The following is a 13305-nucleotide window of genomic DNA, read 5'->3' as shown; positions in this document are numbered from 1 at the left end:
ATATAGGCAGATCTGTATGTTCGTCTGTCCGTCCGTGTTGATGAGATCTCTCATCAGAGACTGTTAAAACCAGAGCAACGACGCCTGCATCCTCCTGTATTCAGACTCCTTAGAGTGTCATACTCATTATCCACTCTTTTGAAGATGCGATAAGACGGAGAATCATAGAGAATAAACATACCTAGCATATTGCCGAATCTGATCCAGATCGGATCATTATTATAGCTAGAATGAACAGCCATTTGCAGTGGCTATGCTTCCCCTTCCACGCGTTTACTCATTCGATCTCTGTCTCACTCTTAATCGTGCAGCGTGCGCCCCCTGTCGGGGGGGAGCGTAATACAACGGTTGGTGTTGTTTTGAGAAGCGCGAAAGAGAGAGAGAGATATGTAGCGGAATACAAAATAGTAGCGGAAAAATAGAAACAGATGAACAGATATTTTAAAATTCGAATGAAATATTTCAGGGACAAAAGAAGTGCAAGAATTAAACTTAGAACATAAGAATAGCCCCCGTGTTGCCGCTCTTTTTCTCTCATGACAAGTACGGGCCAAAACTGAGAAAGATCGCGTAGGGATTCTTCCGCCCTTCCCGAATTAACCAACAAATCAATTCGTCCCTTTAAGGGTGCTATGACATTAGACTTTGCTTCGATGAGAGAGATAGCGCGAGAGATAAAACGCTAAACTAGTATTCGTAGCCCTCTCCAGATGCGTCTCTCCGCCTCTCAGTCGAAGAACTGATGCACTATTTGTGAAAATAATTGCACCCTAAAAAGCTCAACTGGAAAGTCAAGCTGATATGTATGTACATCTCTCGCTCTCTCGCCATTCCCACAAGTCAAAGTTAGCAAAGTCGTCCAGTCTTATGTCCCGAACGTACAGCGATATCATAAGACAGAAGGAGAAAGAGAGAAGGCGGCATTCATCGGCTCTGAAACAAATTCCAAATTACGTATAAAATATTTTGTATAGATAACAAAAATCATAAGCTCATTTCAAATCAATTTTGAGGCCTAAGACTTCTTACAACGTATTGTTCCTTCCTTGTTGTATAACTCCTAAATCATAAACCAATAGAGAGGTCTCTGCTAAATGCAGAAATTACTGTTAAACCAAAGCTAAATCAATTTCAGAACATAATTTTCTACATTTTCATACCACTTTTGGAGTAAAACACTCAAATTCCAATCTAAGGCTTTCACTCACCCAACATTTCCGCATTGACCACAATCGTACAGCTATACATGGGCGTTACCAAGCGCTGTGGCTGATTCTGGAAAGCCTGACGACACACCTCCTTCGCAGCAGTCAGAACTTGACCTGAAAATGCATCAAAGAATCACAGATTACTAGGAATTTCTTCTGACAAAAAGCACACACAGATTACATACCCGAAAAGGGTCCTCTAGCATTTAGATCCTCGCCCTCTGATTGGATGGACCATTCGAGGACAGCAAAGCAGACGCCCTGCATGGGCTCCTCGCACAGCGGTCCTGCGCCGGAGGTCAGCTGAAAGCCATTGACCAGAGAGCTATTGAAATCCTTGCGTGGATCGGACAGAGAGCGTATTTCCGTGTCGGAGGACTTGGCTTGGCTGGACCAGAAATCGGGCTGCTCGTAGTCCGTGAGGTTGAGCAGCAGATTTGTGCCGCAATTCCGGGGACCCAGAGCCCAGAGGCGACTGACCAACTCCTCGGGGGAGAGTGAACTCAGGCCGAACAAGTGCAGATCCTGAAGAGCGGCCACCAGTTTCAGTTTGATGGAAGCCAAAAGAGTGGCGTACTTCTCGGAGAGAAGCTGATTCCTCGGTGTGGCAGCCAGTTCCTGTTGGGAAGAAAAGCTTTCATTAGTAAAAGGTAAAATGGTAGTTTTTTTTCGTTTCCCACTGACTTTGAAGAATTCCGTGTGCCTCTCCAGCAATTCCACTGCCTCTGGGGGCAGAGGCAGCGCTATAACCTTCAGGGTTCCCAGCTTATTGAGCGTCTGTTGGATTGCAATCTTCTTGCTCACGTCCTTGTCGTCCGCCGTCTTCACAATAGCCTCATTGACCATGTCCACGGTGGCCGCGGGGACAATGGTCTCCCTGAAGGAAACTATGGGCTTGGACACGTTCACCTTGACCTTGGCGTAGCTCTGCTCCAGATCGTGGACACACTTCTCCACATGCACCTCCCCCAGGGTCGTGATCACATGCTCCCCCGTCGGAGCCACCGACACCTGGACACAGGCATCCGCTTGGTTCAGCAGCTTCAGGCCCTTGACCAGCTTGGGCATATCCTGCGGCTGCACGGGCTCAATGGCCACTCGGAGTATGGGTGTGGCCATGATGCTCAGCTCGCTGAAGGATGTGCAGTCCAGGGTGCTGCTCAGGGTGGCCGTTTTCACGATGTGCGCTCCCAGGCCCCCGATTCCCACAATGTTTCCGGCCGGGACCTCGTCCAGGAGCTGCAGTTCCCCGCCCATGAACATGTAGAGGTCCCCGATGGTCACGCGAGTGGCATAGGGCGCCTGCCCTTCGATGCGGTGTGCCGGCTGGCGGGGATCGTGCTTGGGCGAGAGATTGAACAGCTCCATGCCACGCCTCAAAGTTCCACTGAAGACGCGGGCAAAGGCAACGAAAACGAATTCGTTCCGTTCTGCCTCTGCCTCTGGCCCTGGGGTAGGTTCTTCTTTTGGGGTATCCTCCTGCTTGGTGCTGAGCTGCTCCACACCCTCAGTAATCCTCTCCAGCTCCGTCTGCTCGCTCTGGTGCTTACGTTCCTCGATCCGCCGACGCACCTCATCCCGGCGCGTCTGCAGCTCCTGGTCCGTCATTCTCTTGGGTCGATTTTGGGGCAGTTGGGAGACGTGGATGGGCGTCATCTTGGACACAAAGGCGATGACATTGTCGCTGCCTGCATCGCAGCTGGTGAAGCTGTCCTTGAGCTTCAGCGTCTCGAGTGGGAGCGAACTTAGTTGGATATTCGCTGGATAGAGCAGTCTTTGGGCCCGCTCCTCGCTGATCTGATGGGGCGGTGGCACATGCTGCACCACCATGTGCAGGACGCTGCTGTCGATGGGCAGCCACTGTCCCAGCACGGCCTTGATCTGCAACTTGGGATCGGTGAGGCGCAGATCACGGGCGGCCAGCTTCAGGCCCAGTTTCTCGGCTATGCCCGGCAGCTTATCCTTGTCCTTCCGCACGGCTATGATGTCGTACATGCTCCAGATGTTCTCCAGCACAAACTGCACAAACATCGGCTTCTTGGCCTTCTCCTGGGCCCCCGGCATGGCGCATTTCTTCTTCGAATTGTAGTAGAAATCTCCCCAAAGCACCTGCTCCAGTTCCTCGCGTTTCATCTCCAAACGTTTGTCGTACATGGCCGCGAAATCGCGCACGGAGAAGGCCCAGCCATCGTAGGCGGAGGAGAATACCACATTGCCGGAGCTTGGCGAGAAATACAACTCCGAGTCGTCAACTTCCTCTAGCGCAGACTCTTGGTTGTCCTTCTGTGTGATATCCTCCCTGGCGAGGACATCGGAGGCGAAAATGCTGCCCAGCACAGCGTTGACCTGCTCGAGGACCTGCGTTAAGTGGAAGTACGCATCCAGAGGCTCCATCTGCTTCTCCAGAATCAGGCGATCCAGTTTGTTGAGCACCAGAACCGGCTTCAGCTGCTCCTCGTAGATCTGCTTGAGACAGGCTCGTGTCTGGGCGCCCACGCCCTCGACCACATCCACCACGACAATGGCCCCGTCACAGAGCCGCACCGCAGTGGACACCTCGCTCGAAAAGTCCACATGTCCGGGTGAATCAATCAGATTGACGAGGAAATCATTTTCGTTTCGATTTCCATGGTCTTTGTAGTGCAGGGAAATGCTGCTGCTCTTCATGGTGATGCCGCGCTCCTGCTCGTCCTGGCGGCTGTCCAGATAGCGCAGTTTGCCCGCCATCCGCTGAGAGATGATGCCGTTGCTGGCCACCAAAGAGTCCGCCAAAGTCGTTTTTCCATGGTCCACGTGCGCCAGGATGCAAATGTTGCGCACCTGTTGCTGACGGCGCTGCAACAGCGCCAAATCACTGCCCTCCACCACGGGCATCCTGTCTAATTGTGCTACAAAGCGCGAACGAATTAACTAATCAACTAAGAATTTCACAAGTTGGACCAATTGCATTTCTTTTTTTTGTAAACAAAAATGGCACGCGGCGCAATTTCGCAATTTCGTGTGACCAGCTGAAGTAAGGGGAAAAATACTACAGGTTGGCAGCTCCATCAGCTGTTAACCACGCATGCAGTTGGGTCGCCCTCTTCCTCTTTCCACCCAACAATTTCGTGAAGCTGCACGCAAAAATCAAAAGATTTCCACAGAAAAATGGTCGAACTAACTCCTGAGGAGAAAAAGACGCTGATCACGCGCAACCTGCAGGAGACCCTCGGCGAGGACAAGCTGAACAAAGTGCTCACCGAGCGCGACCTAAAGATCTACTGGGGAACGGCGACGACGGGAAAGCCACATGTCGCCTACTTTGTGCCGATGTCGAAGATTGCCGACTTCCTAAAGGCCGGCTGCGAGGTAACCATTCTGTTTGCCGATCTCCACGCCTATCTGGACAACATGAAAGCGCCCTGGTCGCTGCTGGAGCTGCGCACCCAGTACTACGAGCAGGTGATCAAGGCCATGCTGAGCTCCATCGGCGTTCCGCTGGAGAAGCTGAAGTTTGTCAAGGGCAGCGACTACCAGCTGTCCAAGGAGTACACTCTGGACGTGTACAAGCTATCCTCGGTGGTCACGCAGCACGATGCCAAGAAGGCGGGCGCCGAGGTCGTTAAACAGGTAGAGTATCCGCTGCTCTCAGGCCTGCTCTATCCTGGACTGCAGGCCCTGGACGAGGAATACCTGAAGGTGGACGCCCAGTTTGGGGGCGTCGATCAGCGCAAGATCTTCACCTTCTCCGAGAAATATCTGCCCCAATTGGGCTACGAGAAGCGCATACATTTCATGAATCCCATGGGTGAGTCATCGTCATCCCCATTCATACCATCTTTCCCGCTCTATTATTAATGGGTTTCCTCTGACAGTTCCTGGACTCGCTGGCGGCAAGATGTCTTCTTCTGAGGAGGACTCAAAAATCGATCTATTGGACTCGCCCGCCAACGTGAAGAAGAAGCTGAAGAAGGCCTTCTGTGAACCCGGCAACATCGCCGACAATGGTCTCCTCTCGTTCGTGAAGCACGTGCTCTTCTCCCTCTTCAAGGAGGGCGAGGGCTTCGAGGTGTGCCGCGAGGCGGAGCATGGTGGCAACGTCACGTTCCTGAAGTACGAGGATCTGGAGAAATACTATGCCGAGGATAAACTGCATCCGGGAGACCTGAAGGCCACGGTGGAGAAGTACATCAATCGCCTGTTGGATCCCATTCGGAAGATCTTTGAGACGCCAGCGTTGCAGTAAGTGAACAAAATTCAGATATCCCATCTTTACAGCCATTAATCCTCGCGGTAACGCTTTTTCTGCAGAAAACTCAGTGCTGCTGCCTATCCGCCACCCGCCAAGGTCAAGGCTGGAGCTGCTCCGGCTGCGGGCGCTGATGAGGATGCGCCCCATCGTTTGGACATTCGCGTGGGCAAGGTCATCGAGGTGGCCCGTCACCCGGATGCGGATACGCTCTATGTCCTAAAGATAGATCTGGCTGAGGCGCAGCCGAGGACCATCATCAGTGGATTGGTCAAGTTTGTCACCGAACAGGAGCTGGATCAGCGCCTGGTGGCTGTCCTGTGCAACCTGAAGCCTTCCAAGATGCGCGGCATTCTCTCCGAGGGCATGGTTCTGTGCACCTCCAAGTGAGTGACATCCGACAGCCGATTTTCTCTTCTGCTTTCTATACTAAATCTCTTCCAGCGCTGATCACACGGTTGTGGAGCCCATTGTGGTGCCTGAGAAGGCTGCTCCTGGCAGTAGGCTGGCCTTCGAGGGCTACAGCGGCACGCCCGACGAGCAGCTCAACCCCAAGAAGAAGGTGTGGGAGAAGCTGTCCGTCGATTTAAAGACCAACAGCGACGGCCTGGCCGTGTGGAAGGATAACTTCCTTCTGACGCCCGATGGGGAGAAGCTTTCCAGCAAACTGGCCAACTGTGCCATTAAGTAGGGTCAAACTACCAATGCCACACTACCTGAGCCGTGTAATACTTACTACTAAGCAGAATGTTTCACACAAAAAACAAGTTTTTAATTTATTAATTCCCATTAAAGCAATTGCATTTTTTAAATAAAGCGCGCAAAAGTCACAATGGCAATGTCAACTCAATGTTAACCATTTCAAACGAGTTGGCAGTTCTTTTGTAACAGCTGTTCGAAGTAAACAAAACGAAGAGGAATTTTCTTTTGGGTTTTTGTTGAAGGAAAATGTTGAAAGTAAACCAGCAGACATTGCTGAGGCAGTGCCTCTGGCTAACACAACGCTATGCCCACAGCCAGGTGCGCGTTCGCTTTGCCCCCAGCCCGACCGGGCAGCTCCATTTGGGCGGCCTGCGCACGGCTCTATACAATTTCCTTTATGCTCGGCATTTGGGCGGGAAATTCCTGCTCAGGATCGAGGACACGGATCAAACGAGACTTGTGCCTGGAGCCAGTGAGCGCCTGGTGGAGGATCTGCTCTGGGCGGGCATTGAAATCGACGAGGGACCCGGCTTTGGGGGCCGGCATGGACCCTATGTCCAAAGCCAAAGAACTGATATTTACAGGTGAGTGAAGAGAATGGAATCCCATTACCCCATTCCACCACTGAAACTGCTCACCATTCCCAGTAAGGCCATCAAGAAGCTGCTGCAGAATGGAACCGCCTATCGCTGCTTCTGCACGGAACGCCGTCTGGAGCTGTTGCGTAAGGAGGCGCTGCGCACACGACAGGTGCCGCGCTACGACAACAAATGCCGGCATCTGCCAGCAGCGGATGTGGAGAGCCTTCTTGCCCAAGGTGCACCCCACTGCATACGCTTCAAGCTGACGGAGCATGAGGAGCCCCTGGAGGATCTCGTCTACGGCAGTGTCCAGCACAATGTCAGCGACAACGAGGGCGATCCGGTGGTTATAAAAAGCGACCACTTTCCCACCTATCACTTTGCCAATGTGGTGGATGACCACCTGATGGGCATCACCCATGTTCTGCGAGGAGTTGAGTGGCAGATATCGACCACAAAGCATTTGCTGCTCTACAAGTGAGATTTGCCCCTGTCTCAGTCTCAATCCATTTCTACGATAATATTTGGCTGATCCCCTAGAGCTTTTGGATGGCAGCCGCCAAAGTTTGGTCACCTGCCGCTCCTGGTCAATGCAGATGGAACGAAGCTCAGCAAACGACAGGGCGACATTGGCATACAGCATTTCCGGGAGCGCGGCTACTTCCCCCTCTCGCTGGTCAACTATGTGGTCTCTGCGGGTGGAGGCTTCCAGCACAAAGCCCATGCGAAGCAGCAGCTCTTGAGCCTTCAGGAGCTCTGCCAGCAATTCGAAATGGAGCGCGTGAATGCCCATCCCAGTCGCTTGAGCCCCGAACTTCTGGATGACTTGAATCGCTTGGAGATCGGCCAACGTCTGGCAGAGCCCGAGTCCCGATTGGAGCTGGTCAAGCAAGTGCAGGAGCTAGTCAAGAAAGCCTACCCAGAGCAGTAGGTGCACTCTGAGCTTCCCCGAAAAGATCTTAACTCGAATTTCGTTGCAGCTCAAATTTGGATCTGGCGGAGGCACACATTGTGGATGTCCTGAATTGGTCCTCGCAGCGTCTGACACTCCTCCAGGATCTGACCAGCAGCAAGCTGAGCTTCCTCTGGGTGAAACCATCCAACTTTGAGCTGAAAGACCTGTCGCTAGAGCAGCTAATCAGCCTGATAACAGAGCTCGACACCCTGCAGGACTTCCAGAAGGATGAGCTAAATGTAAAACTGAAAAATTTTGCCAAAACGGAGGGCCTTAAGTTCCCCCTGATGATGAAGACGCTACGAGCGGCTCTTAGTGGCCTCAAAGAAGGTCCTGGCGTGGCCGAAATGATGGAGATCCTGGGCAAGTCAGTGGCCCTCGACCGCCTAAGAGAGGCTCTGCCCAAAACGGATATAGATCGAAATCGGCAAATAGTTTGACGACGCTAAAGTTCTCGTTATATATTTGTAAATATAGTAGATATAGATAATGTTTTTAATGGATAACTGCAAGTTGGAGAATAAGTTGATTGAGGTTGAGTAAACACCACACTAAGAGTCAAAATAATGCAAGATTAATCTTCTTTTTGTCCAGTAGTGTCCTGGACACACTCTTTTCCATCTGTTTCCAAATTTGGCATTCTCGCTTTGCTCGTTAAGCACCACTCCTAGATAATTTTAAGATAGATATATATATATATAATACTACAGTTGTTTAACTGAAGTCGCGATTGGAGAGAATTATGGGGGCGGCCAGACTCCAGCCGTAGATGAAGACGCCCAGCCAGCTGGAGATGATCTTGACCCACATGGAAGCCTCATTGCCATTGAAGAGCTCAATATCCGAGTTGGGTCTATCAGAGAGTAGATATTATAGCACGATTCTGGCTTATAGATGCTCAGATGTGTAAATACTCACTTGTACCAATTGGTGAGGGTCATCATCACGTAGAGGGAGGCGCAGACAAAGACAATGTGAAACATGGACCAGGAGTAGGTGACGCCCTCGACCTCGTTGTCGGCGCTCGGCTTGCCGTCGGCGTCAGTGGCCGCCTCTGTGTCTGATAGAGCTTCTGTTAAAACTACATTAATCAGAGGGCCAAGAGGAGGAGGAGCATACAGATTTCACACAGTTTCCAGTAACCCAAAAGTTTGTTAGTTGGTTAGTCGTGGAAAAACGCATACAAAAATATACCAAAAAGAGGTGTCGAAAGGAAAGCAAATAAGTCGAGTGTTAATAATCGGAATTAGCATTATTCTACAGCGTTTCAAATGAAAAGTGAAAAATTGTGAGCGAAATGAATCCGAATGTGATGTGATGTGATGGAAACTGTGGAATGCATGGTCATGCACGAGGGAGAGGGTGAAGGGGAGGCAACATACCACGCTTCTCGCTGTTGTCATGGGTGATCTTGGACACCTCCACGGCGGAGCTAATGCAGTTGTACAGGATGCAGAGGAGCCAAACGACCAGGCCAATGATGTTGGTCGTATCGAAGGTAACCTTTGAGTTGTGCGAGGGCGGAGTGGGTGGTGCAATGGTGGTGGTAGTGCCATTTCCGAATCCTTCCATTAGGCCAAACATTCCCGGATTGCAGGCCTTCTCTGGATTGTTAGCCACAGCCGACCAGGTCAAGTAGACAGTGTACAGGGTGACAAGAGAGCTCTGCAGCAGGCCCGAGTGGGGAAGACGCTCCTGGACAGCCGGCAGTATAGAGATGACGCTGATGACCAGGCAGAAGATCAGATTAATAGAGATGAAGAACTTGTTGATGCCGCAGCCAGTGGACTGGAAAGGAAAGTCGCGTATCAGAATGCAAATAGATAAGCAAACGCTTTCGTGCCGTCTTACCGTGGTAAAGTAGATATACAGCAGAGTAATGCCCGTCAGCGATAAGATATAGCCCAGGAGAGTGACCCCAGCCAGGGCGTAGTAGTAGCCACGACTGTTTTCGGCGCCCTCTAAAACGAGATGAATAGATGAATCATGGATCATGGCGCACGAACAGAGTGGAGTGCAGATTGAATGACTCACCGATCCAAGACTCTGCCAGACTGTGTGCGAAATCCACAATGATGACCAACTGTACGAGTATGAATGCCAAGCCGCCAATGAGACCCACCCACATCATCGCCGGACCAAAGGAGCCGTCCGGTATGAAGATGGCCCCGATGGCGGCTCCAAAGCAAATCAGGAACTTCAGTGGCCAAAAGTTGTTCTGTATGTGTGAGCGCGGATCCCGGGAACTCTTCACCCCCAGCATAATCAGAGCCATTAGCGCAAAGAAGCAGGCCATACCGAAGCAGACCCTATAGACAGCCATGTATCCCAGCGCATATTCACAGTCCACCTGCAGGGAACCACCCGAGAAGGTGTCAATGGCCTTGGAGCTATACGTAGATGTCGAGTTGATGCAGAAGGGCAGCTTCTTCAGAGTGTCCTGCAGCCCGGGCGACAGGGCAATGGCCCCCAGGACAGTGCCCACCAGCAGGATGAAGGCGTACATGAACCGGGAGGAGGATGCATTCGTGCAGCTGGGACAGGCCGAGCAGCACATGCTCGCCGCAGTGCCACCGCAGCAGAGGGCGCACTGGAAATACCCAAAAAAAATCGTTTAATTTACATAAGAAAAGCGAGACGAGATGTCAAATTCAATTTAACATATGGCGCAGCTTATTGATTTGTAGCCAATAGCTGTAGCACTGCTGCTGTTGCTGCTGTTTGTCTGGGATTCTCTCTGGTCACGCGGCTAATTGGGCGCTAATTAACTTACCTGGGCGGCAGAACAGAGGCCCAAAACAGCTCCCATTGGTTCAGAGATTTAGTTACTTTCGTTTAATTGCGTCGTTCTGTTCTGATAAAATAAAACAAATCTTTGTTTGTGAAAATTACGACCAAGTGTTGTGAAGTCTCGTGCACCTAAAGTGTTGTATAACGATTGTGGAGTGCAAGACATAATAGCTACAGAAGGTTCCAATATCGTTTATTTGTTGAGAAGATAAGGTAGCCAAACTGCGATCTACCGTTAACTTCGGACTGAAGCTTCCGATAGTATATGAAAACAGTACACAAAACGGAGCTAAGAATTTCATTAATGATTGCCTTTTTTACAATTCGAATGTTCGAATGTTTCGCCGGTAAGATTAATTTGATGTTGATCAAACGAATCCTAAATCATAACCATATCGTGGCCAATCCCCCCAAAACACATCTGTAGATTTCTTTAAATTTATTAAAATCAATCGCTTGACCATCAGATAGTAGTAAATCGAGTGGGTTTTATGATTCCTCAGAATAGATATCCAACTACTTACAGTGGATCCGCAATATTTGACAAGGAAAATTTGCCAAAATTTAGACAACTATGAGAGTTTTCCTCATCTTATGGTTTTTGGACCATCAATAAATTTTACCATCCGGTGGAATCCGTTATCTGATATAATTTGCGCTTGAATTGAAGCGATGGTTTGGTCTCTTTTGATTAAAAAGTTTAATTAGTTGTCTTGTTCCCTCGAACCACAAAGTTTTAAGATTCTATCTTAATTTGACATATATTTCCAAATTCATTGAACTTTCTCGGAAAGAAATTTGGTACGCAGACTCATCCCGACCCTACCACATACAGCTATATCATGCGTCCCCGTTGGTACACATGAGAGAGAGCAGGAGAGAGTTATATCTACTTCTCTTTCTTTTGCATGGTTAGATACAATCCCGTTAGATACAATTTATTTTCTTCCAGCAACATGTGAAGCCAGACATTTTTTGATCGAAACTCGACTCGAACCACTGGGCTATGTTATGGAAAGGTATGGACAACAAGGAAAAATGGACCAGCATTATTACAAGGACTCACGCACCTCACCTTACCTCACAATATGCTGTGATTTCTTATGTACATATGCATATTGGGAATTAGGGAATTTGGCAATTATATTCCGAAGGGAAATTCTCTTATGCAAAAAATATAAAAATCATAGAAAACAATGGATTCACAGAAAAAAAAATGTTTACAAAATTCTGAAAATCACGCAGTTTCCATTAATTTTGAGCAATACACAAATAGTTTTTGAACTAGAAACTTTATTGAACAAGAAAAGATCGCTGATGAGGGGAAATGGTCTCTTCCGAAAGAGTCCAAATATGCAATTTTTTATTTGAATTCCTTTTTCACACCGGAAAGCTTACCGCCGAATCCATATATTAATTCTAGGTATGATAGTCATTTTGAAATAAAATTGTTATTTCAAAACCAAAAATCACAAAAACGAGTCAATTTCAAAACAAAGTTATGCTACCGCTCTGTTGATATATTTTTTTTAACATTTTGCCTAAACTTTATTTTACACGCAATCAAAAAAAAGTCTTTATAGCTTATCTTGTAGAATATTGATTCATCGGTCGGATAAAATTATGTGTTCAGAGCTGAGAATCCTAGCTAGCTGGTAATATTCAACCGAATATAAAAATAGACGACAGAGCAGTATACCCTAGTGAAAAGGATATTAAAGGATTGAGGACATTTTTGTCTTCTTTTGCCAATGCAGAAACTATTCAGTCTCTGTTATAAATTTTCAATTAAATTTTGCAATTTACGGGCCAAGACCATAAACAAAGCAGCTTGCAAAACAGGATTTTAATATTGACTTATGAAAATAGGGTATGAAAATGTCCATACGCATAGCTGATACCTTTTCACCAGCAAAAAATACGTTTCATTTCGTACACACTAACGTTTACGCATTGACCTTATTTGCTTAAACTTTACTTTAGACACAATCCAATAAACAGCAGCATTTAAAATTGGCATATCTTGTAGAAAGTTGATTCATCAATCGGGTAAAATTATTTATTAAGGCCTGAGGCTATCTATTAATATTCCACGGAATATTGTTTCCAATCCTTGACGGAGCACGATTAGCCCATGGTAAACCAAAGAGGTATTGTAATATTCCACCGAAAATAATGAAAATCAAATAATTTTAGCGCAGTTCAGGTGAAAGATATAGTGGGTTTTTTTTAAGTTCAGAGGGAAGATGGCATTAATCGTCAAGAAGAATTTACAATCAGCCATTTTTTTCGCCATTTACCTCAAGTAGTTAAATGCTTAAATAGAGGGGGGCTACGTGGGCTAAGTTCGATTTCTTATCGATTTCGATACTATTTTGTTTTTGAGCCACCAAAATAGAGACAAAAACAATCAAAGCAATCGCCGCAGCAGGAAAACAACTCAAGTATTTAAAAGAAGCCAGTCAAGTAGAAAATTGATTCATTAATCGGATAGAATTATGTGGGCAGGGCTCAGAGATCTATTTAGCTAGTAATATTCGAAAGAATATCAAAAACGAGGAATACGTATGATAGAATTTGAATTTGTCAGTATTTAATGGTATAATGAGACGGTATATTTCGGTATATTTCTGAGGGTCAGACCGTATTCCTGATCTATCCATGCTCTCTCCTGCGACGAAAAAATGAGTGAATTTGAATGGGCTGTAAAGAAAAGTATGGACAACAAGCAAAATTTGACAACAAAATTTGCAAGGTTTGTATGAACCCTCACCTCGTCTGTGACGACAAAAACCTTGAAGTCAAAGCCGGCAAGTTATATTGGGCAAATGGGGTGCATTT

At 48.0% G+C, this 13305-nt stretch overlaps 4 protein-coding genes across 8 annotated transcripts in view; 2 read left to right on the top strand and 2 right to left on the bottom strand.

Annotated features, from left to right (window-relative positions):
- The window catches only part of LOC4812358 (elongation factor-like GTPase 1), a 94536-nt gene extending 90304 nt beyond the window's left edge, over positions 1–4232 (bottom strand). For 2 of the 3 annotated variants that reach the window (XR_004470510.1, XR_004470511.1), the window contains exons 1-3: positions 1893–4232; positions 1394–1826; positions 1209–1322 (exon numbers count right to left, since the gene is read on the bottom strand). Coding sequence is in view for 1 of the 3 variants with exons in the window: in XM_001352545.4 (XP_001352581.3) it covers positions 1209–1322; positions 1394–1826; positions 1893–4082 (2737 nt within the window). In the remaining 2 variants the exon portion in view is untranslated. The remainder of the gene's footprint in view (positions 1–1208; positions 1323–1393; positions 1827–1892) is intronic. The other variant, XM_001352545.4, reaches the window with a different exon arrangement.
- Positions 4233–4276: 44 nt separating this feature from the next.
- Positions 4277–6346, top strand: TyrRS (Tyrosyl-tRNA synthetase). Its single transcript, XM_001352544.4, has 4 exons — positions 4277–4995; positions 5063–5429; positions 5499–5822; positions 5881–6346. Exons 1-4 carry the CDS (start codon positions 4356–4358, stop codon positions 6125–6127), a joined length of 1578 nt encoding a protein of 525 aa, XP_001352580.2. The 5' UTR covers positions 4277–4355; the 3' UTR covers positions 6128–6346.
- An 11-nt stretch (positions 6347–6357) lies between these two features.
- On the top strand, positions 6358–8242 carry GluRS-m (putative glutamate--tRNA ligase, mitochondrial). The gene is made up of 4 exons (XM_001352543.4): positions 6358–6722; positions 6786–7196; positions 7260–7646; positions 7700–8242. Exons 1-4 carry the CDS (start codon positions 6385–6387, stop codon positions 8112–8114), a joined length of 1551 nt encoding a protein of 516 aa, XP_001352579.3. The 5' UTR covers positions 6358–6384; the 3' UTR covers positions 8115–8242.
- On the bottom strand, positions 8107–10603 carry Serinc (serine incorporator TMS1). Of its 3 annotated transcripts, none has more exons than XM_033384448.1 (6): positions 10448–10603; positions 9709–10264; positions 9526–9635; positions 9057–9462; positions 8593–8755; positions 8107–8527 (listed from the first exon to the last, which is right to left on the bottom strand). In XM_033384448.1, exons 1-6 carry the CDS (start codon positions 10481–10483, stop codon positions 8389–8391), a joined length of 1410 nt encoding a protein of 469 aa, XP_033240339.1. In that variant the 5' UTR covers positions 10484–10603; the 3' UTR covers positions 8107–8388. The 3 variants fall into 3 exon arrangements, with proteins under 3 accessions (XP_033240339.1, XP_002135391.2, XP_033240341.1); XM_002135355.3 differs by having other exon boundaries at positions 8593–8746; XM_033384450.1 differs by having other exon boundaries at positions 8593–8734.
- Positions 10604–13305: the final 2702 nt, after the last annotated feature.

Source organism: Drosophila pseudoobscura, chromosome X (assembly GCF_009870125.1).
Source record: "Drosophila pseudoobscura strain MV-25-SWS-2005 chromosome X, UCI_Dpse_MV25, whole genome shotgun sequence".
Classification (NCBI taxonomy): Eukaryota; Metazoa; Arthropoda; class Insecta; order Diptera; family Drosophilidae; genus Drosophila; species Drosophila pseudoobscura.
Note: the sequence above shows the minus strand (reverse complement) of the source record. Positions and strands in the feature narration are given on the sequence as shown.